General features: G+C 39.8%; 2 protein-coding genes across 5 annotated transcripts; one reads left to right on the top strand and one right to left on the bottom strand.

The window, feature by feature from the left end:
* Positions 1-1,668: 1,668 nt before the first annotated feature.
* idi1 (isopentenyl-diphosphate delta isomerase 1) lies at positions 1,669-7,416 on the bottom strand. 2 transcript variants are annotated; one of them, XM_026361803.1, is made up of 7 exons: positions 7,399-7,416; positions 3,796-3,963; positions 3,128-3,300; positions 2,948-3,040; positions 2,705-2,835; positions 2,505-2,609; positions 1,669-2,362 (listed from the first exon to the last, which is right to left on the bottom strand). In XM_026361803.1, exons 2-7 carry the CDS (start codon positions 3,912-3,914, stop codon positions 2,150-2,152), a joined length of 834 nt encoding a protein of 277 aa, XP_026217588.1. In that variant the 5' UTR covers positions 3,915-3,963; positions 7,399-7,416; the 3' UTR covers positions 1,669-2,149. The 2 variants fall into 2 exon arrangements, with proteins under 2 accessions (XP_026217588.1, XP_026217587.1); XM_026361802.1 differs by lacking the exon at positions 7,399-7,416 and adding an exon at positions 6,533-6,670.
* Positions 5,994-26,887, top strand: LOC113163310 (WD repeat-containing protein 37-like). Of its 3 annotated transcripts, none has more exons than XM_026361800.1 (14): positions 5,994-6,471; positions 7,652-7,921; positions 10,319-10,415; positions 10,550-10,645; positions 11,667-11,731; positions 15,472-15,610; positions 16,039-16,110; positions 16,485-16,529; positions 16,689-16,765; positions 16,988-17,222; positions 18,319-18,460; positions 25,689-25,823; positions 26,264-26,378; positions 26,561-26,887. In XM_026361800.1, exons 2-14 carry the CDS (start codon positions 7,769-7,771, stop codon positions 26,690-26,692), a joined length of 1,503 nt encoding a protein of 500 aa, XP_026217585.1. In that variant the 5' UTR covers positions 5,994-6,471; positions 7,652-7,768; the 3' UTR covers positions 26,693-26,887. The 3 variants fall into 3 exon arrangements, with proteins under 3 accessions (XP_026217585.1, XP_026217584.1, XP_026217586.1); XM_026361799.2 differs by lacking the exon at positions 5,994-6,471 and adding an exon at positions 6,770-7,074; XM_026361801.1 differs by lacking the exon at positions 5,994-6,471 and adding an exon at positions 7,442-7,511.
* Positions 26,888-27,095: the final 208 nt, after the last annotated feature.

The raw sequence follows: 27,095 nt of genomic DNA, 5'->3' as shown, positions 1-27,095 counted from the left end.
GCTTCTCATTTCTTAAACAACCATGTCTGAAGACACATCCTGTGGTCGTAGAAAAGATGTTAATCTGTTTGAGAAGGGTCAAATTATTGGCCTTAATCGAGCAAAGAAAACATCTATGGTGACTGATGAAACTACTAAAACTGGGTTAAGAACTATCTAATGGAAGAAGGTCATGTGTTCTGATGAGTTCAGATTTACTCCAGAGTGATGGAGCATCAGGGTAAGAAGAGAGGTGGGTGAAGTGATGCAGCCATCATGTCGAGTGACTACTGTACAAGCCATGTGTCATGATCTGGGTTTGCTGCAGTTGTTCAGGTCTAGGTTCAGCAGCATTCTGTGTCCAAAGAATGAGGTCAGCTGACTACCTGAATATACCGAAGGACCAGGTTATTCCATCAATGGATTTATTTCTTCCCTCTTTGGGATGTGCTGGAGAAGACTGCACAGTGGGCTGACTCTCCCATCATCAATACAAGATCTTGGCAAAAACTTAATGCAACTCTGGACACTAATAAATGTTGTGACATTGCAGAAGCTTATCGAAACAATGCCACAGCCAGTGAGTGCCGTAATCAAAGCTAAAGGTGGTCCAACAAAATGTTAGTGTGACTTTTATTTTGGACGGGCAGCATACATGCTACTGCAGTGTCTTCCTCAGTGAAATTCCAAACTCTGGGTTGTAAAGCCAGAGCTATATTGTTAGAACAACTGGATGATAGTTTCTACTGTGCCACCTTCTATGAAATATATTTAATAATTATGTGCCACTATTGTAGCATATAGATGACACCATTGGCTATTTGAAGGAGATAAAGCTACATTATGAGTTAGGATCTAATATAGAACTTGGAGCAGTACTGTTTTCTGATATATGTGCATGTTTGCTGCAAATGTCTGTTTTCATTATTAGTTTTTTATATGATTAAACAATGTAATCTATACGATGTACCTGATTATCTGTATCATGTTACATAGCAGTTGCTTAATTCTGAACAGAAATGTATAACATGGCTTAAAACCATGTTATACATTGATGTTATACATGCATCAAGCCTATGAATAAAATACCACTTATTCATTTCAGAGTGAACTTTTAAGCTTTAAATATACATTTAAGCATTTGACCCCCACACTGTGTACTGTACTTCTACAAAAGCTGTCTGTTGTACTTGGGGTCAGCATCTGTATAAGATATACTTTATTTTCAACAGTCACTCCGAAGACCTTTGGTACTAGAATTTCCATTAGTTCAAGTAAGTATAAGAAAATCTTGACTTGATGACATTGGATTCTAGCAAACCAATGTGAAAGAAAAAAATTTACTGCAAAGCCACAAACTGCTGCTTCTGATCCATTTTTGACCAAATCATTTAAGAAGATCGATGCCAATGTAACAAAACTAGAAATTACCTGTGATTGTTGACAAAGTAATAATAGTAAAATCAATTCGTAGCTTAAAATCTGAAAGGATTCAACACAATTAACCTGGCTTACAACATTACAGTCACCTATATCCTCATTACTTACAGCAAACATTTTATTGGGTTGATATAACTAGCAGCACCAGTTAGCTTCCTCAAAACTTTGTTGCGTGTTCTTTATCAAACGTTGCCGTTGTCTTATGTTAATATTACATTTTTAAACCTTACAATACAAAATACAACCATCTACCAACAACTACAATCAAATCTTTATTGCGTAAATGTGTACAAACATGACGCTTGTTCACCAATATCACAAAACAGTTTGTATGTAAAATAGATTTCTCTTTACTGCCAGTAATAATCATTTTCTATCTGACAAAGTATTAGGGGTTCAGTCTTTAAATCCATTAGTCCATTAGAGCCGATTATCCGATGGGTTTGTTTTCTACATACTTAAGCATCACCTCTACCGCATCAGTGAATGCGCCTCAGAGCAACAAACCTACCGGAAACCTCGTCACCACTTTTTCATGTTTTAGCAAGATTAAAACATCTCTAGTCTCTCTTTGTGTGGAAATTATGTACCTAATTACAAACTTGCCAAAAGCAGCCAGCAATATTTATTTTCATTTCTATCTCTAGCAGCTCAGCTGGCTGTGCTGATATAGTTGGCGGGTGCAGGTTTTAAAGGACCAGAGCTCAGAGCCTGTTGTGACCTGGTGTGGTTACATGCGGTGAATGTTGTCATGATCCATGAACTGCTTGAGGTTCTGCAGGTTGTCCCACCACTTGAAGAGGAAGGTGTCTGCGATGAGGCTGAACCAGGGGGTGATCTCCAACTCTTTGCACTTGGCCTTTTCTAACATCTCCTTTAGCTCCTCTTTGCTCACGTAACAGTGGCTTTTGATCTCGTTGGGGTCTGGACTCAACTCCACATCCTGCAGACAATTTAAAAAAAAACACATACGAATGTTTACAGGACCATAAAGATTGTGGAAATTCATGAGAAACACCAGCTGAAGCTACACACACCTCACACAGTCTTATGGAACTAATATCCAACTGACATTACTGTGCTACCTTCTGCATGAAGAGGATGTAGTCTATCTCATGTTCACCCCAAACACCGTCCGACTGGGCCTTGTAGTGGATTCTTGTCAGATATGTCATTTCATCTGGCGTCACCTAAGGAGAAGCAAGAGTCGGAGGATATCAGAGGAGGCAACATTCACGACAATCCTCAGAGACTGTTTTCTACTAAAAGCCCCCCACACACACACCTGTTCCATGGGGATTCCTAGTTCAGCTTCTAGTCTCCTCTGAGCAGCTCTCCTCACTCCTATTGCTTCCTTCTCATCCAGCTCACTGTCAGTGTGTAGAGGATGACTGCAGCATGTGTTTGTGAAACAGCCTGTGTACGCACATACACAGTCAAATGGTTGAACACACCGTCTACTAAAGCTGACACTACAGGAGTATATTCATATGGAACACATTTGCAGAATGAAGAGTTTACTGCTGACCTGGAAAAGTGATTTTGGCGTCAGACCTCTGCTGTAAGAGCAGCTTCTCTTCACTGTTAAAAATGAACACACTGAAGGCTCGATGTAATAAACCTGGTGAAATAAATAACCTCATTACTGTACAGTCAAACCTGCAGTACTAAACGTTTTGGTTTGAGCATTTTGACAGTAAAAAGAGACCTTTGTCAATATTGGAGTTGAGGTGGCAGTTCTTCTTGGTGTCAGCTCCAATCTTGCAGTCGTGCTCGTCGATCAGGATGCACATCTCGGACAGCAGCTGCACCTGCTTCTCATCCAGGTGGTCTGTGGTGACCTCAGGCATTCTCACTGCAGACTGGAGGGCTCTCACCTCGCTGCAATCAATAGGAGGAAGAGCAGGAAATAGTTGAGGGACTTTTCAACTACAGCAGGGGCTGTGAATTGTGGACCAATATTGTGAACACAGCAGTTGGGATTGGACCTAATGATCCTATTGAAGTGCTTAATGCGGAGCTTGTTTCTGGACCATCTGGTTAGTGGACCGTGTTCTTCTTTTTTTGTTTGTTTAGTTTTGTTTTAATGTTCAAGAATAAACTGAACACATTTTGCTAACGAATTCAAAACGACGTTTTATATATATATATAACGTTAAATATACCTGCCCTGAACATCAGTCTTACTGCCTAACGAATGATTGTTTCATGTGGCTCAAACTATTAGCTCAAAGACATTTTCTGGACAGTAGTGTCCCGTTTGACAAGCTGCTTTCTCAAAGGGGCTAGTGTGGCTACAGCTGACTGCAGAGCCACAAATAGAAAATGGACATATGTAGATATGTAGCTGAGCTCTCAGTAGCAGCGCTAGCTTACCTGGCGACGTTACGGACTGCTCGGCTCCACGGTCTCCTGGTTCCCGGTACGTTCGCCTTCAGCGCAGCGGCTCCCTCACAGGACACCATCCGTAGCACCGCCCACATGGCCCGCACCATCGCGTGACCAAAACAGAGCGCCAATCAGGAGGCCCACGTGCGGATGTAGCTAAAGACCGGAGCGGAGTTCGACCAGTTAGGATCACTACGACTGCTACTGCTACTAGTACTACTAGTACTACAAGTACGACTGCTACTGCTACTAGTACTACTAGTACTACAAGTACGACTGCTACTGCTACTAGTACTACTAGTACTACAAGTACGACTGCTACTGCTACTACTAGTACTACAAGTACGACTGCTAAATATTAAAGTTAGGTGGCTGAGCGTGCAGAGTTTGGCAGCTCATTCCACCATCGTGGGATCACTGAGCTGAAGAGTTTTCCTAGGTGTCGACTGTGTGGTGCTGGTACTACCAGAGGACGTTTACTGGCCGGACGCAGAGGAAGGGAGGGGAATGTAGACCTAAATGATTGAACTGAGGTAAGATGGAGCTGTAGAGTTGACCAATCTGTAGGCAAGAGACAGAGCTTTGAACTTGATCCTTGCAACCACAGGGAGCCAAAGCAGAAATCTGAAGAGCGTTGATCATCAATGATGACCCCCAGGTTTCTGGCCGTCTTAGCGGGGACAATCACCGCAGGTCCAATGTTAATGCTGATGTTGTGTCGATGGTCTGGCAGGGAAGAATAGGACTTCAGTCTTGGGAATGTTAAGTTGAAGGTGTCTTTCTCCCATCCAAGCAGAAATGTCAGAGAGACAGGCAAAGAACTCGCAGTAGAGTCATCCGGCAGAAACGACAGGAAGAGCTGCGTGTCATCTGCATAGCAGTGATGAGAAAAGCCATGAGGATGGATGATAGAGCCTAGAGAAGAAAGTATACATTGATAAAGAAGAGGACCGAGGACTGAGCCCTGCAGTACACCGGTGGAGAGGTTATGAGAGTCGGAAACACGCCCCTGCAAGGATAACTTGAAGGTTTGTTCGGGCAAGTATGACCGAAGCCAGGCTAGAGCTGATCCAGAGATGCCCAATTCTGAGAGTGCAGTCATAAGAATCTGAAGGTTCACAGTGTCAAAGGCTGCAGATAGGTCTAATAGAATAAGGACAGAAGAGTTACCTGCAGCTTTTGCCACCTGTAGGAATTCCACAACAGTCAGAAGTGCAATAGCTTGAAGAAGAGTAGAGGGGATCAGATCCAGAGAGCAGGTGGTCGGGCGAGAGGAGGAGGGTGGATACATCATCCTCTGACAGTGTTGAAAACGTGAAGTGAGATGCATTGTTGGGTTTACTCAGCAGAATGTCATTGTCAGGAGGAGAGAACTGGGAGCTGATGGCTGCCACCTTGTTGGTGAAAAAAGGAGGCAAATTCGTCAGCTGTGAGACAGGTGGGTGGAGGAGGTGGGGGTGGATAGAGTAGAGACTAATTAGGGGGAAGAAAAGTTTGGCAGAGGTTTGACTATTAGCTTTACTCACACCCTCTCCTTCCATTATTTCATCTAATAAGTCTACTCAGGCCTGGTGTTGAGTGAAACCAACCTGAAGGATACATTTATTGTCACTGACCAACTGTCCTCGTGGCCCATAGACTCCACCACTATGTGGTGGCCTAAGACATTTGCTACCTACATACATATACAGTACTGTGCAAAAGTCTTAGGCACCATTACATTTTTCTTTGGTTTGGCAGTTCTATTATAACTATATACCTATTTATATTGTACTCACTTGATTAGAATACAGCTAGTGTACATATGAAAAATATTCACAGTGATAAAAAAAAAAAATCAGAATAATGATGTTTGTTTAACATGATGTTGTCTAAAGTGACAAATAATAAATGTAACCTCTGAAGAGGAATCTGGAAAGATAAAGGACAAAAACAGAAGTGGAAGATCTGATGAGAAGTTTCCCAGAGTTTCTTCCCCCAAGGACCTGGTTCAGCATCTGGCATCATGTGGACATCATGTGGATGTCAAGTTGGTCCTTCTGCAGCCTAAAGAAGCTTGACCAGAAATGTTTTTTGTGGAAACCACTTTTTGTGTTTCTAATGTAAAAAAAAAAAAGTATATATATATACACACAGTACTGTGTGTGTGTGCTTGTGTGTGACTATATATATATATATATACACCACTGTGCGGATTAATCTATTAATCTTGCTCCTTATGTTAATAAGAAGGAGCAAGTGATTCTGTTATGATCTGGACATGTAATGTTACAGCTGTAAAGCAAACAAAGATGTGAAATATATTCATCTGGCATCTGGTCTTATCCATCAATGTTGTTAGTGGGTGAAGGTTTTGCCCATGTGTTCCCAATGTGATGATTTTGTTTGACCATATATGCTTCTTTTTTTTTCTATAGCCAATTGATATAAACCAACTCCAATTGAAGCTGACATTTTTAATGTAATATAAATTATTGTTGAAATGTATCATTATCACTATGATCTATGTCTTTTAGGAACAGAAGAAAATGGTAGAGATCTTAAATGACGTGATCCCGCTCCACCAGAGTCCACTCTCGGGTTTTGGCTCAACATTGCTTGTCAACACGCCATCAGACCATAGCACAGCCCGTACCACCCAGGTCTCCGAGAGCAGGATATTAAGTACGCATTGATTGCCAAATGCAAATATATAAAGTAACTGATGAAGTGCTAATTTACTTACAAAACTTTTCTTCTTCCTCGAGTGGATAAATCGGTTGTTTTAACCAATTTTGTATTTGTTTACGACGTTTTCTCAGAGCGGAGTACTGCGGTTGTACAACCTGGCTTTCACTGCTTGTGTCCGACGTCATGGGGTTTTCATTGGATACCTTAGCGGTGGCGTTACATGCCATTGGCTAACAAAGTGCAAACAGAAACCACGTGTTACGGAAGTCGGCGCAACAATATACGTTGATGTGTCAAAAATTGGATTCAAATTCTAATACTTGTCAAACTACATCGTGCTGTCTGTATTTATGGTTGACAGCATGTTAAAATTGGCTAACGAATAGGTTTACAAAATCCGTCTGGTGGTATGTAACGTCAGGTGCCGCAGTGATATGTGGTAGCTATCTCCAGCGTCTAGCTAATTTTGTTTTTAGACCTCCATGCTAGCCAAATATGAATTCAGAGAGACAGCGGCCAGTGTCTCTCTAATTCCGTATATGCTAGGTGAAGCAACACAGATTAATACTTTTGCAAGCCAACCTGGCTTTGTTCAGGGTAAGTTAATTTTAAGCTTAACGCTAATGTTAAATAATTTCATGTATTCTGGCGCCTGTCGTATTTTCACTTTCAGGCTATTGTGACGCTAACGTTAGCTAATTTTGGTTATGCGTTATCCAGCTGCTAGGGCACCAAGACGATAGAACACACCTGCAAAGTACTAAATTATGTCGTCCTTAGCATCTAATACAGTGACGCTGGACTTTTCTCAAATATTGTGAATTTAATGTATTGCTTGTTGGCAGATGCAGGGAAATTTGCCAAATTGAAAGTGGCATCAAATTTAATTACTAATTATTTCCAGTTTCGTTTAGTGCATACCTCCGTCAGCGATGTGTGGTATTCCCCAAAGTGAATTACGTCCAAACGGTTTTATTGAAGAAGCGCTTCGTTGCATCGGGCACATATAACATTTCCAAGACAGGTTCTGTAAGGTGCACTAGATCTTTTTGGTGATAAGCGTTACATTTTTGACATTTTCAATGGAGTCTGTTCACGTATCTGTGGGCCAAGGTGCCCTTTACCTCGACTAGTTTGTCTGCAAACCTGAACTTCACTTTCTTTTTAATTTCAGGCAGCTGGTGACACCGGCTGACCTAACCCTACCGCCAGCCAGCGAGTCTGGCTATTGTTTACCTGCTTCATAGAAAGGACGTGAGCAGGGGGCAGGGCCACCCAGCACGTAGTAGGGATGCCTGTGGAGGGCGGAAGCAGCAGCGGATCCACTTCGGCTGCCCGTCACCCAAAGCAGAAGCGCAAAGCTCACAGTTTATCTATCAGGCGCACCAACAGCACAGAGGACAGGCCACCAGGCATCCAGAGAGGAGACATGCTGGAGGGACAGGTGAGGAGAACCACATTTCCTTCACATTAATGTGCACTCATTACATACTCATCACTCAATCACACTCATTTTTGGTAAAGTTGAGAATTAAAAGACAAGTTACAACTTGCTGGCACTACAGCGTTGCATTTCGGCTCTCCTAAAACAACATTTAATGTGTTAATGCATTTAATTAGCATTCTGATTGTTTGCCAAGTTAGGCTATGTTATGTTACCAGCAGGTTTAGCAGCATTACTTTTATGTTCTACCAGTTGCAGTAACTTTTACTGCTCCATGTTACAATGTTTATGGTATGACACAAATGCATTTGTTTTAAGTAGCTGCAGAATTTTACTTTGGACAAAAACTGCTTTAGTCAATGTCAGGTTGTCACGGTCTAAACTAAATTGCCGGGTCTAAGCAGGCATGTTGGTTACTGATTCCTTTTTGTCAAAGGAGTCTACTGTGCCTCTTTGTAGCCAACTGATGCCATTAAGTTAGTGATTAACCATTTCCACCCAGGTTATTTAAATTACACCTTCAATTGATTTATTACCACCAGAAGAGGAAACCTGAAAGTGTTTTGACAAGCAGGCATTTCCTGATGCAAACCAGTTGTAGGGAGTTGTTGAGCCACTTTGCTACTGAGAGGCCGTTTCTGTTTGCTCAAGAATATGATGGGAGTTGGCTGGAGAGTGACCTTACTGGACTCTCTCTCAGATAAGGTTTGTGGGTGTAGTGGGTGAGTGTAAAATGATTTAGATCATATCGTCATTTTATGTGCCTTTTTTCAAGAACCAGATCAGGCTGTCTAAAATAATATGATGCTTAATTTTTGTAAGTGTTTACCAGCACTATGTGCATCAATAGGCATCCTATAGCATTCACTTTCTCTGCTTCACAATGAACTTGAATTATCAGCTTCACTTGCACTGACCTGTAGCCTCATCAAATTTTAATATCACCTGCTTGTCTATTTCTGATCAGTCCTTTCACCAGGCCCTTTTGTCCACTGTGGCACAGTGGCCAAGACACTGTATGCTGATACTGTATTACTGTATGTACTTGTCTACCACCAAGAGTTTCATATGTACGGTTTAATAAAATCATATACAGTACATGACAACACATAGAATGCATTTTCCACCACACTTTAAATTCATTAAAATTCATTACTTCCCAGAGTTGACAGCAGGAATTAGGGTCACAACTACTGTAAGTAGCTTTGAAATCATAGCTGTAGCCTGTTGTTTGCTAATTTTTTTACAAAGTGCATTGACATGTGGCGCTAACATAATGGTCAGGTGGTTAGCGTCACAGTGACAAAACTTGGTTTTGAACATGGGCCAAAACAACGAACCACAGTTAAATATTTGGTGTCCTCGTCTTCCAGATGGCTGTGGAACTAAGCAGCAGCTTTCAAGGTGAACTGAGCTGTCAGATGCAGCCTTTTGAATCCATTGTGTTCATGTCAGCTTATAAGTCTGTTTGCATGCTAGTCTGGTTTACACTGTTAGTCTGCAGGCAAATGGAGTTTACCATGAAGGTAAGTTATTTGAACCAATATGGAGTGACTGGTTGGACCTTGACGGGTGTATAGTTATGTAGCCGAGTATCCATTCAAGGGCAGTTAGTGGCTGATGAAATGAGATAAACATACAGGCTGTGTTTGACAAGAGATTGTGGGCTGTTTATAATTTGTTTAAGTGGTGTGTCACCCCAACATCACTGTGAATAGTACTTTATAATTTGCTAGATACCTCCAATGTTGTCTCCAGACTACACAATATTTTAGTCTAATATTAAGGTCACTATGTAAAATTAGACATTTATAGTGTTATGAGTTCAGATATAACACCTGAATAATCAGCTAAAATACAGCTGTAACGGTATGACTTTTGTGCATCTATACAGCTTACATACAGTACTTTAGAGAACATCATTATTGGTGAATGAACCAATTGCTAATAGCCATACTCACTTTTTACTGTGTTGTGTCTTGAGAACACATCAAAAAAGGAGCAGTTGCTATAGCTTCACAAAATGTTTCTTTGTTTCACAGGTCCATCTTGTAGGAGAGCTCTGTGCTCCCATTGATCTGTGTCGCCAAACATGTTGTAAATGCTTGGGTGGGGGAAACAATTCTAACATGCTAGTCTTTCTGTTGGGATGTTTTGAAGCATCCCAGATGCAGCATCGGTTGTTGTCCACCATGCCAATCTACAGTATGTGGGATAAAACAAATCAATTGTCAAGCTGCTATCAGGTTCATATCATGTAGTCTGATATGGAACAGTTTTTAAAAGGGCGTAATGTAAAGGTTTTCAGAAAAGGTGTAACTCTGAATGTTAAGGCTTAGCTTACTCTGATGTTTACTTATGTATATCTATTTTAATATTTTTAATTTGTCTGTCCAGGACTCCAAGCTGCCCCTCTCCTTACGGAACAATCTTCTTGACCTTTTTGGGCAGATCGAGCGCGAGTTTGAAAATCTCTACATTGAAAATCTTGAATGTGAGTGACTGGTGGGAAAAGTTAAACAATATACTACCTAACTGCACTGATATTCAGGCGTTGATTGATGAACCAGATGGTTGCAGGGCACAGGCAGAGTTTGTTTACTGATGTCTCTTGTGCTAACATTACAGTACGAAGGGAAATTGACTCTTTGAATGAGCGCCTGACCGGAGATGGACAGACTGTTGATGGAGGAGACCCCACCAAGGGAGCCTTGAAAACAAAAGGTACACCATAACTATACATTATTTTATTCTTTAGCCTTTTGTGCTTGTAAGTAGATTTAACAAATGCTTCATTTGATGGAAATGATTGTGTGCCATTCAGATGAAGTTATATATAACACCACAATGCCACACAGAAAACCTGTATTACACTTAAACATGCTAACTTAATATGCTAAGGATATTGAATTTTGCAATGCTAATTTATTTATTTCTCTTTATGTCAGAGTATTAAAACGGCACTTAAAAAAATGGAAAGAAAGATTGCAGTTGCAGTTGTACACCTATTGTAAACCTACCTGGAAGTTAGCATCACCCAGTTTTCCTCAACAAAAAACCAATAAGATTTTTTCATCAGGCTTTGGATTATTGTACAAAAATACGCTCTATGAGAAAAAAGGTGTTTGAGACTTACATTTTGTTTACCAAGATAATATTCACAAATGAACACCACTTATTTTTGCAGCCTCGTTTAGCTACATGCTATCAAACTACTTTTAAAGATTAAAAACAAGTGGGGTAGTGTATAGAATAAAATGGGATTATTCTATACTTCCATTAACCACAGACCTTATTTCAGGCATCTAACAAAAACATTCAAAAAACCTGTTGACTTTGTAATAAAGTAAGTGGAGGTGCTAAAATGGTACTTAATTTCTGGGTTATTATAATTTACACCATCTTTTTGTATTGTTTACTCTTTATGCAACATAATCATTATTGTTATTATTAATGTGTTATTTATTGGTTTTGATGTCTTTGGTATTGATCTACAACACAGACAAATAAAGAAAAAACATTGACACAAGGTTTGTTAATCTTTTGGCACACTTTTTTAAAACAGAATTTCCAGAAAATAACGTAGGCCAGACTTAACTGGTAATCTTGCTTTATTCACCCACAGTTCACATGGCAGCCCTTCTTGTGCATAGGTTTTACGTCTTGACATTAAGTCATTGATGTCAACAGGTTTGTCAGTCAGTGGAGAATTTCATCCACTGTTCTTTGTCTCTCTATTACACAGCCAGCCACAGCACCAGCCAACTTTCCCAGAAGCTGAAGACGACCTACAAAGCCTCTACCAGCAAGGTACCTGTTATGTTAACCTATTCATAGTGATGTGTGTAAATGTAGGGCTTTAGGGTGTAACCTAGAAGACTATAGGCTTTAGATGTTTGGACTGTGTGTGATATTTAGCTTTTACCAAAAAACGTCATCTCCATTGACTTCTTCCTGTGTTGATGTCTTACTGATGTAGTGTTTGTACAGTTTTCACGGCAGAATAGGTGGACCTTGCAACTTCAGTGTGGCCACATGGGAGTTGTGGGGAGGAGATTTATGGGTAACTTCCTGAATGCTGTGTTTGTCACTAAGCATTAATGGGGGAACAGCTGTGGGCTGTGTCTTTTAACTACAGTCTGACCTTGACTCTTCCAAGAATCTTCTTGCTCTGTACACAGTCTGAGGTCTGGGTGAATGCATTTGTTAAATGTAGAACATTTATTTTAACAGTATCTTAAAAGAATTCCCTTGTTTTGAAGTGTCATAATAGCTTACTTATTTGTTACACTAATCTTCCTCTGGAGAGTAGAACCTTAATTATTTTAGCTACAGCTTACGTTTTCCATCATCTGTCTCAAATGGAAAAATCAAGTGAAATCAAGTGTCAGAATGAACAAATACAGTGGCAAGAAAAACTTTGTGAACCTTTTGGAACTTCATGGTTTCCTGCATTAATTTGTCATAAAATGTGCTCCGATCTTCATCTAAGTTACAACAATAGAAAAACACAGTCTGCTTAAAATAATAGTACACAAACATTATATGTTTTCATGTTTTTATTGAACATAACATGTAAACATAACATTTAATGAGGAACTCAGACAGATTTCCCCACCTCATGTGGCAGGTTTAACAGAATAGTTAGGTATGAACAGACTGGCAACACCCCCACCCCCTCACCCTCACACCTACGTAGGTTCTTGTGCCCCCTCTGGCCGAGCAAGTAGCGCTGAACTTTGATTAATTACAGCACATTAACTTAATATAAGAGAGGATGTGTACATATGTGTACACGTGCAAAATGCCCCCCATATGATCTGCTGACTCTGGTTTCTGTGGCTCTCAAAGCCCACTGCTTGCCGCAGATCCACCTCTATTCTTAGAATGACAGAGTAGATGCATACACTTATGGGTCTAATGCATACTCTATAGAAAACTTAGAATGTGTACACTGCACAAAACAAGCTTCTGGTTTACTTGCCCAACACCTGCACAGTGGACAGTCTCACAGAATTTTTGCAGACCCCTGCAGACTTAGATAGAAGAGAAAGTTTATGCCACGCTGAAATGCCCTGTAATTTTCATCTGTTCCCCTAAAAATAACAGTCTACTCAGTCTAACAGTCTAACAGACACTCCTGTAATGGTACAAGTACCACTATTACTACTGAAGTGTAGTGACCTTCTTTTTCCTTGTCTCTAAAAAGACACTTTATGTAAAGTGTTCCCTTGACAGTTCCTGTCTTAAAGCAAAGAAACAATGTGACTGCAGTCAGAGCTAGATGAAGAGGGGGATAGTCCTCATGTGAAAGTTAGAGAGAGGACACAAAGGATCAAGGGAGGACTTGTTAGAATGGCCTCCTGACAGCTCCAGTAGCTGCCATAATCCACAGCTAGCTAATCTGCTGTTACCTCTGTCTAATGAGCTGCACTAACTGTACCTTCAGTTTACTACTGGGATGACCTTGGTTGGAATGGACCATTGTTCTCTTTGCTCGCCACTCATTGTGTTATAATGATAGGAGTCAAATAAGACTAATGTAAACGCACCAGACAGAATGAGAGCATATATTAACGTGTTCTGACGTGTGAACCAGATGCTTTGCTGCTGCCTCTATTAACTGCCAGTGATCTCAGCTTATTGCCATTGTCAGCTGCCTGCTTACTGCAGCATGTGCAGTATAGTTTGTGAAACTACAGTTCACACTTGCATTTGTTTAACTGTGTAATCTTATTTTTAGGGATGCACAACTTGTATATTGTAAGTGCTCAGTACTGCTCTACCCACCACTACTTGAAATGGTGTATGAGCAATCATGGTTATTAATACTCCAGTGACACAGTTTGGTGCAATTTGAAACCATAAACCTTCTGGCAGTTGTAGATAATCTTCTGATGTAAAACCAGTTCTTGCTTATAGGATACATGCAGTTTGCATACTACCATTTAACAATATATATTTAGTATTTATTTAATATAAAGACAGTTCACTGTCTTACAGTATGCTGTAATGACATAACGAGGTTACAATAAGAATGTCAAGAAACACTACAAATGACATTCAAATATTAAATGAAGTGCTACACAAACATTTGATCTGATGATAAATTGATAGATATAATACGCAAAGATGAGGAAGTTACAAGTAGCCTGTGCAGCAGTGGCTGAGGAAGATAAATAAAAGCCTGATAATACTGTAATGCTATATTTATTATGCAGTAAAATAGCATACAACAGTCTGTGGTTATTCCAAAGGTGCTGCTCAGTGGCAAATGGACTTGCTTAAGGTTCTTGAAGATTCCAAAACACAGGGTTTCTACATGTCCTTAAAATCTAATATTCAATAGGTCTGAATTTAAGGTCTTAAAAATAATGACTTTGATAAGTCTTAAAAATTACTGATCATGTTTTGTTCAATGTAATTATTTTGACATCAAGTTGTCCTTTATTAATGTCGTTTTAACTTAGTTGTGATTTTATGTGTTGTTGGGAAAATGTTCACTCTTGATAAAGATGTTCTGCTTATTGGCACCATTGTTTTTTTTTTTTTTTTTTTTAAGATTATTTTTTGGCATTGTCACCTTTATGTGATAGTTTGACAGTAGAGAGTCAGACAGGAAACATAGGGAGATAGTGTGTAATGTAACAAAGGTCCCCAGCTAAAATCAAACTGGGGACATTGCAGAGAGGTCATGTGTCATATATCATGTGTTATGTGCATGAACTATTACGGTACCAGTGCCTTCTGTATTTTTTTTAAAAGTTTAATCAGCTTTTCATATCCTCTGCCGATATGTAGCCTATTCTATACAGTATGTTTAGTTTTTACTGTTCATGCTGAGCATCGTTGGCATAGGCATTTCTTTGAAGATGAATTATTTGATTTAAAAGATTTAAATGTCTTAAAGTATTAAATTAGAATTTTGGAAACCTTTAAACAAAAATCACAAAACAGAGAGGGTGGTATACGACATCACAAAATTAAATGTCAACAAGAACTTTTGTCCCTACAGTTGTGTATGAGCAACAATTCGGTATTTTAGAGAACTGTCTGGCAGGTTTGGATTTGACCTTCTGCCCTGTAGCAAGAGCAGGTTAGCTCTTAACTTTTAAGTTAAGACCAATGAAATTGGCTAATTCACTGTTCTCACTTTGGGATACAGGCCCTCTAACACATCAAACTACACCTTAGCTGGTAACCTGTCAGATTTACAGCAGTAAGTATGCGAGGTGCTTTAAAAATCTGCTCTCATGTGTTTAACCTATAGTTTGTTTATGTAGCCAGCTTTAAAGTATGGCAAATTCTGAACCTGGTTCATGCACTTGTTTCTGTAACTGTGCTTTAATAGGTTAATTATCTACAGGCTGGTATTTATATTGACTCATTTTGTTAGAGCAGTCAGCAATCTTACTAGTTCTAACAGTCACTTTTATTTGATTTGACCTTCAATTAAACAGCAACACTTTGTCTTTGGTTCAGCATTAGGTCAGTGCTCATCCCTGTCTCTGTTTCCTTTTCTCTGTCCCCTTTCATCCCTCCCTGTTCAGATTGTGTCCAGTTTTAAAGCCACCACAGGGTCTCGGGCTTTGTGCCAGCTGCTTAAGGAGTATGTAGGCCACAGGGACGGGATTTGGGACCTCAGTGTCACTCGAACTCAGCCAGTGGTTCTGGGCACTGCCTCAGCAGGTACTCCAAGTCATTTTAGTGATCATTGAAATCACTTCTTTTTTCTTCTTCAGCCAAAGTTCTATATGGTGGTTTTCAACAAGAATAATTAGTCAAGACTGAAGGTGTTGCATACAGCATTTACATCATTAATTTATTAGCTCTGATGTCTTAGTTTATTTAACGAAAAAGAATGATAGCGTAGTTGAGATGACTGATAACACAATTTTATTTCCATTATTATTTGGGTTTTTCAAAGTTTAGCTACATTAATATGCACAGTTTTTTCATGGTGAGTGCAATCTCACCACCAGGCATTGGAGAAATGTTTTACCGAAATTAACCACATAGCTCCCTGCGTTAATACAGGTCATTACACTATTGAATCATTTGCTGATTACTATGAGAAATATGAACTTCACATTGTCCTCCCTGCTCCTCACTCACAGATCACTCTGCTCTGTTATGGAGCATTGAGACTGGCAAGTGTGTGCTGAGGTATGCAGGCCATGCAGGATCAGGTAATAAAACCTAAGAAACTATATTTGACGACTGTGAGACAGACATTTCAAAGTGATTACATCATTTTACAGCATTTGTATTTTAATTTGCACAGTATAAGGTTAAAAGCTTTAATTTTAATATTTACAATGTAATCATAGGAAGTACATTTTAGATGATTTGTTTGCATCATGATCAGCTTTTGTAAATTAAAATACTAAATAAAGCCTTTGTTAGCTGTAGTAACCATATACTGTATGTAGCATATCCTCTTACCCCATCTCTTTTACCTACTTGTTCACGTTTAAAAAATATGACAGTATGACACATTTGCTCACATGGCTTGTTAGATGACAGCAATACATGATGTAACACGTGAACATATTATCCACAGTGAACTCCATTAAGTTCCACCCAACAGAACAGATGGCCCTCACTGGTATGTATTTAAATGTCTGTTTCTTTTCTATTATTAGTATTTGTGTCAATATGTTGATTATCTTCACAGCCCGTTTTCCTGCCTATGTTGCCTTCAGTCAGTTTTTGTGGCGATCTAAATGTGCTGCATGTTTTCTGATGTGTACTTACAATTGTACAGCCTCCGGGGACCAGACGGCTCACATCTGGCGCTATATGGTACAGCTTCCCGCCCCCCAGCCGCCACCTGATGTCAGTGTGAGTAGTTCTGCACTGTTCTTTGTCCCAGGGTTTCTGTTGGAATATCCTTGAATGACATTGAATTTTGAGACTGGTCACCTTTTTACCCTAAGCCAAGTTAAGATGTGATCATATAAAAGCATAACTGACTGACTTTCTCAAGGTCAATTTAGAGATGAGGGACGTGATTTGTGAAATGCTCTCTTTTCTGCATGCATTGACTGGTGTATCCTTTCATAGGCTTCATGTGACGATGACCAGGACTCCTCAGACAGAGAGGAGGGCGAAGTGGATGGCGAGGGTTTCTGCGAGGTCCCCACTGTTCGTGTTGCTACGGCAACTCTGAAGAGCCACCAAGGCGTAGTGATTGCAGCCGACTGGTTGGTTGGTGGTCGACAAGTGGTGACAGCTTCATGGGATCGTGCTGCCAACCTTTACGAGGTGGAGACATCTGAACTGGTTCACACACTCACAGGTAGGTCAAGTGGCTGACACAGCATGGTATTGCTCTGTATTGTGTATTGTTTGTAATTTAAATTTATTATATTGTTGTGTTGTTGCATATGTGGTTGATAAGTTTTTTAATCGGGTAAACCGAAATATTTGCATACTGTATCATATTGTCCATATAATATTAGCTTGTCAGTTAATTAGATATATTCCACTTTTTAAACAAAAAGCTGTTTGTTGAATTTCATAAAGCTATTTTAAATATTTTTTTCTAACTAAACGGGAAGAAACAGCTGTTTCCTCTTTCAAGTGTGATACTATCATCTTCAAATCATCAAATCTCTCTTCACTGGTCAAATGAGAAGTTAGAGCCAGCCCCTGGTTAGCTTAGCTTAGCATAAAATCTAGAAACAGTGCAGAACTGGCCCCATTCAAAATGAACAAAATCTGTCCAACAGCACTGCTGAAGCTCTCTACCTCACACATTATATATGGTGTTTTTTAATACATACAAAAGCCAGTGATTAAGGGTAATTTATAACAGATACATTCACAGAATAAGAAATTGGCCACTTGAATAAAATGCAGAACAGTAAATATAGTAAATAGTAAATGGTTTTGAACACAGCTGTTTTTAATTTTGGCATCTTGCCAAGAAGAAGTCTGGCACTAATATCATAATAACCATTAACCATTACTAATCATTTATAATTTTTAAACATTTCAAGTAGTGTACAAAGCATTACTGCTCACACAGAGAGTTATACTGTTGTCAGTGATGATGTGAACACTATGCATGTACACACAAGTGTCTGAAATCCCTATTTTCTGCTCACTGTTGAGTGAACATTATGTAGTGAGCAGTGGCTAAGTGTATATTGTGACCTGTTTCCCCTTTTCCATGAATTTGTTTAAAGCTAAGCTAAAGTAGCTCTTTTGACCTTTTGTTTGTATCTGTTTCTTACTGCAGCAGTTTCCCTGTGGAAAATGATGCAGCACTAACCCACGTGTGTGTGTGTGTGTGTGTGTGTGTGTGTGTGTGTGTGTGTGTGTGTGTGTGTGTGTGTGTGTGTGTGTGTGTGTGTGTGTGTGTGTGTGTGTGTGTGTGTGTGTGTGTTCAGGCCATGACCAAGAGCTGACCCACTGCTGTACTCACCCCACCCAGAGGCTAGTGGTCACCTCATCCAGAGACACCACCTTCAGACTGTGGGACTTCAGAGATCCATCCATCCACTCAGTCAACGTCTTCCAGGGACACACTGAGTCAGTCTGTCTCACAACACACACACACACACACACACACCTCCCATGTTGAGACATAACTAATTCATACACTGCCTGTCCAAAAATAAGTCACACACTCTAATATTTCGTTGGATTGCCTTTTGCTTTGATTATGCCACACATTCACCATAGTATAATTTCGGTAAGCTTCTGCATTGTCACAACATTTATTATCATCCATTGTGGCATTAATTTTTCTCCAAGATCTGATGATAGGAGAGTTGGACTGCTGCGCACAATCTTTTCCAACACTTCCCAAAGATTCTCAGTGGGGTTAAGGTCTGGACTCTGTGGTGTCCAATCCATGTGTGAAAATGATGATGATGATGATGATTGTCATCTTGGAATATGCCGGTGCCATCAGGAAAGAAAAAAATCCATTGTTGACCTGGTCATTCAGTATATCCAGGTAGTCATCTGACCTCATTCTTTGGGCACGTAACATTGCTGAGCCTAGACCTGACCAACTGCAGCAGCCCCAGAATATAGCACTTCCCCCACAGGCTTGTACAGTAGGCACTAGGCATGATGGGTGCATCATTTCATCCACCTCTCTTCTTACCATCACTTGAGCCCATCACTCTGGAACAGAGTAAATCTGGACTCATCAGACCTTCTACCATTGGACAGTTCTAAACACAGTTTAAGTAGTTCCATCAGTCTCCTTAGATGTTTTCTTTGCTTGATTCATGCCAATAATTTGACCCTTCTGAAACAGATTAACATCTTTTCCACAACCACAGGATGTGTCTTCAGACATGGTTGTTTAAGAAATGAGAAGCTACTCAGTGCATCAGTTAGGATTAAAGAACTTGTTGGCAGCTGAAAAATAGTCCATGCAGTAATTATCTAATGGGAGGCTCTTACCTATTTGCTTAGTTAAATCCAGGTGGTAACTTTAAAATAGACGGGCAGTGTATTTTGTGTCTTGTAACAGTTTGATTGATGGCTAATTGCTGCAAGCTTTACTGTTCCCACAGGGTGGTGCTGCAGCATCTCTCTGGTCTGTGAATCCCCCCAGCACTTTGTGCTTTTTTTCCCGTTTTCAGTGCCACATTAATTTACAGACGCTTTTGCTCTAAGCCAAATCTTTCACTTGCCTCTCATTCATTACTGAGCACTTCTCCTCACTTTGACAGCTTGCTTCTACCTCTCTATCCCTTGCTCTCCTGTTCATTTATCTGTCTGTTTCTGTGTTAATCCCCCCACTCTGTGTAATTTGGCACTTCACTTGCTGTTAACACTCGATTGCAGCCGCTCATCGATGTCTGTCAGGCTTGTCTGTGGCATTCAATGGCGCTTTTTAAAAGACATAAGGAGAGAGTGTGTGTGTGTGTGTGTGTGTGTGTGTGTGTGTGTGTGTGTGTGTGTGTGTGTGTGTGTGTGTGTGTGTGTGTGTGTGTGTGTGTGTGTGTGTGTGTGTGTGTCTTTCTGTCTCTGTGTGTCTGTCTCTTTATGTGTATATATCCACAGGTGTGTGAGCTGGATGGTACTCTCTGTCTCTGTGTTTGATTGCAAGTAGGAGGATTACATAGAGATTATTATGTACAACCCCAGCATGTATAATTCCTTGAGGATCACACTTTAATTCCGTTCCATAGACAATAGGTGTAATGAGATTAATTCAATTCACTTTTATTTGTATAGCGCCAAATCACAACAGAAGTCATCTCAAGGCAATTTACAGTGTAAGACCGTACAGAGTATAATTATATAAAACATTATATAGAAAATACAGCAATCCCATTTGAGCAAGCTTTAGGCAACAGTGGAGAGGAAAGAAAGCTCCAGCAGAACCAGGCTCAGGGTGGGCGGCCATCTGCCTCAACCGGTTGGGCTGAGTGGAAAGAGAAGAGAGAAAAAACAGCAGCCAATAAAAAAAAAAAAAAAAAAAAAAAAAAACGACAACAAGCAGCAAAAACAATGGGCAGGTTGGTAGGGCCAGTAACTGCACTCTGGAGATATACAGCTCCAAGGCTGAGGATACCTGCAGAGGAGAAAAGAGAGAGGGAGAGAAGAGAGAGAAAACACAAAGTTAATGACATGCAGTGGTAGCATTTCGATGGATAGGGGAGGAGAAGGAGAAGAGATTAGCTCAGTGTATCAGTAGAGGTCCCCCCGATGACTAATCTATAGCAGCATAACTAAGAGATGGTTCAGAGTCACCTGATCCATCTTTAACTATAAGCTTTATTAAAAAGGAAAGTTTTAAGTCTAGTCTTAAATGTGGAGAGGGGGTCTGCCTCCCGAACCTGGACTGGGAGCTGGTTCCACAGGAGAGGAGTTTGAGAGCTAAAGGCTCTGCCTCCCATTCTACATTTGGAAACTCTAGGAACCACAAGTAAACCTGCAGCGTGAGAACAGAGAGTTCTGCTTGGAAAATATAGAACTATGAGGTCTTTAAGATAAGATGGAGCCTGATTATTAAGTGCTTTATAAGTGAGGAAGTGTTTTAAACTCTATTCTGTATTTTACAGTCAGAACTCTGGCTGCAGCATTTTAATTGGAGGCTTTTTAAGGAGTTATTGGGACATCCTGTCAGTAGTGAATTACAATAGTCCAGTTTGGAAGTAACAAATGCATGGACTAGTTCATTTTGAGACAGGATGCTCCTAATTTTTGCAATATTTCTCAGGTGGAAAAGATTTCTGTATCATGTAAAGGACATATCCTGGTCAAAGACAACTCAGAGATTCCTCACAGTATTACTTAAGGCCAATGTTATATCATCTAGGTTAGAATATGATTAGACATCAGGTCATCTGTTTTTTAGGACCAAACACGATAACCTCTGTCTTGTTTGAATTTAGGAGTAGAAAGATGAAGCACCAGTGTTTCACAGTTAACAACAGCTCTCCTCCTTTCTTTTATTCCCACTATCCTTATTTCTTAATGTCCACAGATGATCTTTAAAGCAGCAAATGCACCCAGAACAAATGTAATAGTTTATAGAATCTCTGCTGCCCAGTCCAAAAATGGATAAAAAAAATGAAGCTACTTACTGTTTAGCTGCAGTACATAAAATGACATGGGAAATGCCAATCCATTGTCCAGAAGCCAATTATATTGCATTGACTGTAATGTTAGACAATCAAAAGAAGCACACTCTCCATTTGAGAAGCTGTAACCATTGAAGTGAATGTAAACCTATGTTTAAAGTGATTTTCATGGTGACTCAGTACATTTTAAAAAATTATAGCTCATACATAAGTTCCATGAAATTCAAAAATTGATGGACATTATCACAGAGATTTTACCCAAGTCCTCAAATGAGTTATTCCAATGTTCAACAACCTAAGGCAACTGGCAAATCCTCTTCTTCTTAGATGCAGAAGGTTCGTGGTTCAAACCCCGTCACACACACACCAGGTGTGTCCCTGAGCAAGACACTCCACGCTAGCTCCCCGGGCACTATATGTGGCTGCCCACTGCTCCCCCCAGGGGGATGGGTTAAATGCATAGGACCAATTTCATTGTAACTTGTACATATGACAAATAAAAACTTTCTTTCTTTCTTTCCAACTTCCGATATCAATATTTGTTTTAGCCAGAACGTTCAACATTAGAAGTATTCCATCTTTCTGCCATTTCTCCTTCTGATTTTTCAGAGTCTTCAGTATAATGGTGTGGCATTAACAGCATAATCTCTACATGCTTTCTGTGAAAACTGCAAGTGTGAGTGGTTTAATAGGCAGAGGAGCCAAAGGGGAGACTCTCCTCTTCTTTCCACTGTCTTCACTAGCAATTACAGCTAACACTCTCTGACAGTGAACTGCGGCAGCTGAAAGTGCAGCATACACCCTCTATTCCACCACCTCGATGTAATTGCAGAGTAATGACAACTGCATGCGAGCTAACTAAACGGCCGAGAGCAAACGAGAAGTGACAGCGCACTTGTTCCACAAACGAAATGCCATGTCATGTTTGTCTCACCTGCCACTGATGACTTTTAGAGACATTTGACTACGGTTGATAGAAATGTAAGTTGGTGTTGCGTGTATGCAGATTTGACTTTCTGCCTCTGAAGGAATACACCAGCACTTAGCAGGTTCTCTGCAACTGTCAGTTTAGCTATAGCATAGCAGAATAACAAAGTGCTCCTGTGTGCATTTGAATTGTTTCATTTCCATTTTACCTTTTAGGTATTTAGCTTACGCTCTCAGCCACAGTTATTTTATAATGAATACTTTGCAAGTTTCTATGAGTTTTTAATACATTTATACTATATATACAGATGGGATACACAGCTTCTGGTAGGTGAGAAATAACTACCAGGAAGGAAAAGCTACATAAAAACACAGCCTGAACTCATATTTACACAGCTCATGTTTAAAAAGTATTTAAATTCATTAAGTGCACCACTGCTGTCAAGATGAGGTTTCCCAACAGCTGCCATATTATTCAGTTGTCAGATGAATCCTACTGAATAGCCTCAACAATGAAAAGTATTTCTTTGATGAGTGACTCTTAATCCTCCACGGTCACTGAAACAGTGTCTATACACCTCTTCTGGTTCCACTTTGTACAGAGGTTAACATTTGCATTGACAGGGTTCTCACTGTGGGTGTGCATCAATCCCATCATGCTCAGGTCAAAACATCTGTCATAACTAGATCAACTAAGTACCCAGCAACAGGAAATGCATACATTGCTGTGAGCCAATGTGAAGGTTTGAATTCAAAGATGATGCCCAAGCCATGTAACTATAACTGACTGTCAGAACCTTCCCAACAGACATAGAGAAATTATCCCTTCAGATATGACTTCTGTGAATTGTTCATGTGAATTCTCAACACACACACATATATATATATATACATATACATATACACAGATGTATATACAGATGTATTGAGTTCTATCATTATTTTACTGACTTCCATAATGTATGTTGAACAGTACACAAATGAAAGGTTTCAAGTTAAATAATCAGAATCAGAATCAGATTGGATAAATACGTATCTGTGTTGGCCTTGCTTTTTCTCATGCTGTGCTAGTGTCTTACAGGATTTCTAAGCTGCTTGGTGCCGTCCACTGCTTATTTTCATCACTTTCAGACAAGAAAATCTTTTCACCTTTCTGGGTATCTCTGAGTAGAGATTTACTGCAAAGGTTTCCCACAAGTCCCTCTGAATGTTTCTCTCTTGCTGTAAACTCTCCAATGTCTCCAATCAGAAGTAGTCTTGACCTTGGCTGGCAGAGACGCTGCAGAGTTGCCATTAAGCAACACTGAATACTCCCCTCACTCCTTTAACGTTAATCAACTCTTTAATCAATTACCTTGTCTGATTACTCTCCACACACATCTCCCACATGGAACCCCCCCCCCCCCCCCCCTTCTCTCCCCACCTCCTCTCCCCACCTCTTGTATTCCCAGGTGGGCTGTACCCTGCAGAGTCGGAAGGCGCCTTTAATGATACAGCAGTTTCCTTCAGCTCCAGCCTCTCTAATCGGAAAAAGTTTGGTCCCTTAATTAGCCCTTAATGCCATGTCATCTTGAATTAAGAAGGAAGCCACTTTTGGCAGGAAAAGTAGATGTAGAACCCCAGACACATTACACACCACTGACGTTACTCTAGAATCAAATATCTCATCTAGCTTTTTTACCAAGAAGAGAAAAAAACTTTAACAAGAGCAACTTATGTGCAGTAATAGAAAAGAAATATTAAGCATTACCTATTAAATGAATGCAGCATAGAGTATGGATTGGGCCACATATACAGATTCTCCAACCACAGGGAATACTTGCTAAATTGAACTGAACTCAAATGTTATGTAGAAAAATAAAGAGCCAAGCAAGAATACAAATTGTTGTCATGTGTACAATATATACACATGCATCTATCTCAGTAGTATATATTTTTCTCTCCCTTGTGTAATTATGGTCACATGGCATGACAGGATACATATCCCTTTGTGTGTTTTTGTTATGTTTATATTTGTAGAATCTGTTTTATTGAACATTAGCACAAACTGAACGGCTCACATACAGATATTTCACTCACTATATTGTATATGTGTGTGAGCTGTAGAGATCAAAACTGAAACTGTCTGCCGGAGTGTCTTGACAACTCCAGTCCATACTTCATTACTTATACCATCAAGCAGTTCTGATTGTGTGCGTGTCTGTGTGTATTCTAAATTTTAATTGTCAAGACGAGAGAGTTTCTTATTTTCGTTACCCAATCTTCATCACACTCCGATCTAAAAGCACTGTACATAGATTCATTTGAATGTGTAAATCCTCTCTGTGTTAGTAGATTTTTGTCATCTTTTCACTCAAGTCTACAAAACTTTACTGCTGGAGTCACAAAACTAAATGTTGGACTGTAAGATCAGATATTTTTGTGGAAAAGAAAATGGGATGTTGTAGATTGGATATTTTAGCGGACAAACATATGTTGCCTATGTGAAAAGACAAATGTGACTTGTCATTAAGACTAATTGTAAACATATGATTATTACGTTTACAGAAAACACAATCTGCTTGCAGTTACCTGCAAAAACATACTTGTGATTGTAGTTTATTTGTAGCCTACAGGAGCGTAATTGTTAGACCTGGTGTCATACTCAGCTCCTGTTATTCACTGCATTGCTGTTCTGACACATGTCAATCATAGCAGCAGTAAAATTAAACCAGCACACCATGTTACTGTTTTAGCTTATCAGTGTAATCACTCACTTTAAAACACCCCCAGGTTTTAGCTGTTTATACTGTAAGTAGCACTCTGCAGAATGTCTAATGATACTGTCCCAGTCAGATGTGCAAAACACTTTTCAGTCAGCCCTGGTTAGAAATGCTAAGTAACACAAAGATTACAGATTTTGCTCATCTGTCTGCATATATATATATATATATATATATATATATATATATATATATATATATATATAAATTGTGCTAGTAGAGATTTAAAAAAGTAGAGATTTAAAAAAATGTATTTTTATAAAATATATCAGTTTTTAGGACATGAAGATTATTAGCTGATGAAGATTACTGCTACAGCTTAAATTTTTCTAGGTTCAATTTGTCTTATTTAGGACATTAGTGACATAACAATGGACTACAGTGTGTAACATATAAAACTACAGTAAACTGCTGTAGATTGTGTCTCTCTCTCTCTCCATTTTAATTTTGATTGCAGAAAACTACTGTATGTGAGTCTTTGTAGTAATTGACTTTTGTTTGTGTGTCTGCCTTTTGTAGCACGGTGACGTCTGCAGTGTTTACAGTGGGTGACAATGTGGTTTCAGGGAGTGATGACCGCACTGTCAAAGTATGGGATTTGAAGAACATGAGGTCACCTATAGCAACCATCCGTACTGACTCAGCTGTGAACAGGTGGGTGAAACTGGATGAGAACCAGGCCTTGAAGGTGCTGCAGGAAGTGATTTAAGTTCTCTGTAGACAATGCTAAGAAAACATACAATTTCATGACAGCTGGTGATATGATGGCGATGAAGATTCCGATCAGCTGCTCAGTGTGAATGTTTTTGTCAGCTGTAAATAGATGCTGTTATAGTCAGACTGCTCTGCTGATGTAGAAGCTCCCTGTCCACATGAAGAACTCATGATCAGTCACTACAGATTGCAGGGGCAGCCGATGTCGGCTTAAGGAGTTGGTATGCAAACTAGAAAGTGAATAGGTGCTTGAAATATTTCTGTAAATCATACACTAGAGTAAGTCGGTGGTGGTATTAAGTTTTTTAGGAGTTTTTTTTAGGGGAAAATGAACAAAATATGCTCCTGATTCACTTGGTGAGCTTGATGTGATGTTTCAGGATAAGTGTATCTGCCAACCAAAGGATCATCGCCCTGCCACATGACAATCGACAAGTCCGACTGTTTGACATGAGCGGAGTGAGGCTGGCCAGACTTCCACGCAGCAACAGAATGGTAAGGGAGGGGCTGGGGACAACAGGAACGTACCCCTCATTTCACCTAATGACAGCTGGGACTGGCCCAGTGGATGGGAGAACAAGAGAAGCACTTTAGTTTTAGTTTAAAAGACATATGACCTGCATGTAACAAGCAAAACATACTTTTACTACATAATTTTTCTGTGTGTGTGTGTGTAGGGTCACAGGCGCATGGTGTGTTGTACAGCATGGAATGAAGAGAACCAATCGTGCAACTTGTTCACCTGTGGGTTCGACCGTCAAGCCATCGGCTGGAACATCAACATCCCTGCGCTGCTGCAGGAGAAGTGAAGCCACAAACACACAGAAAACCATAACACACACACGAGAATCCATCCATGTACATACAGTACGGTATAAAGAAACACCAGTCTGCATCCACGAGGTGGCAGAGCTCATCTTCTGTGTTTGACCCTTTCACTTATTTTGCATGGACTGTGAATTGTGACATGATCTATCTGTTTAACTAAGTATATAAGTATATGTATGTGTATATATATATATATATATATATATGTATATATATATATATATATATATATATATAGGTATGTCTCTGTATGTCTGTCTGTATGTCTGTATCGTTATATATAATATGTCTATCTACTGTCTATCTCTATCGTATCTCTCGCTATCTGTGTGTGTGTGCTATCTCTATCTTCTGTCTCTGTCTCTCTCTCTTATTCTCTCGCTC

The sequence above is a fragment of the Anabas testudineus genome, chromosome 2, assembly GCF_900324465.2.
Source record: "Anabas testudineus chromosome 2, fAnaTes1.2, whole genome shotgun sequence".
In the NCBI taxonomy this organism is placed as follows: Eukaryota; Metazoa; Chordata; class Actinopteri; order Anabantiformes; family Anabantidae; genus Anabas; species Anabas testudineus.
The sequence above is the reverse complement of the archived record's forward strand: the minus strand, read 5'-3'. Positions and strand labels throughout refer to the sequence as shown.

Bases quoted from the DNA above. Each gene is read 5' to 3' on its own strand.
- idi1 (XM_026361803.1), bottom strand. From the start codon at position 3,914: ATGGTGCGGGCCATGTGGGCGGTGCTACGGATGGTGTCCTGTGAGGGA. The intron at 3,301-3,795 runs GTAAGCTAGCGC...TATTGATTGCAG, and splicing joins GCAGTCCGTAACGTCGCCAG to CGAGGTGAGAGCCCTCCAGT. The intron at 2,836-2,947 runs GTCAGCAGTAAA...GTGCGTACACAG, and splicing joins CGCCAAAATCACTTTTCCAG to GCTGTTTCACAAACACATGC.
- LOC113163310 (XM_026361800.1), top strand. From the start codon at position 7,769: ATGCCTGTGGAGGGCGGAAGCAGCAGCGGATCCACTTCGGCTGCCCGT. The intron at 16,530-16,688 runs GTATGTATTTAA...ACAATTGTACAG, and splicing joins AGAACAGATGGCCCTCACTG to CCTCCGGGGACCAGACGGCT. The intron at 25,824-26,263 runs GTGGGTGAAACT...GTGATGTTTCAG, and splicing joins ACTGACTCAGCTGTGAACAG to GATAAGTGTATCTGCCAACC.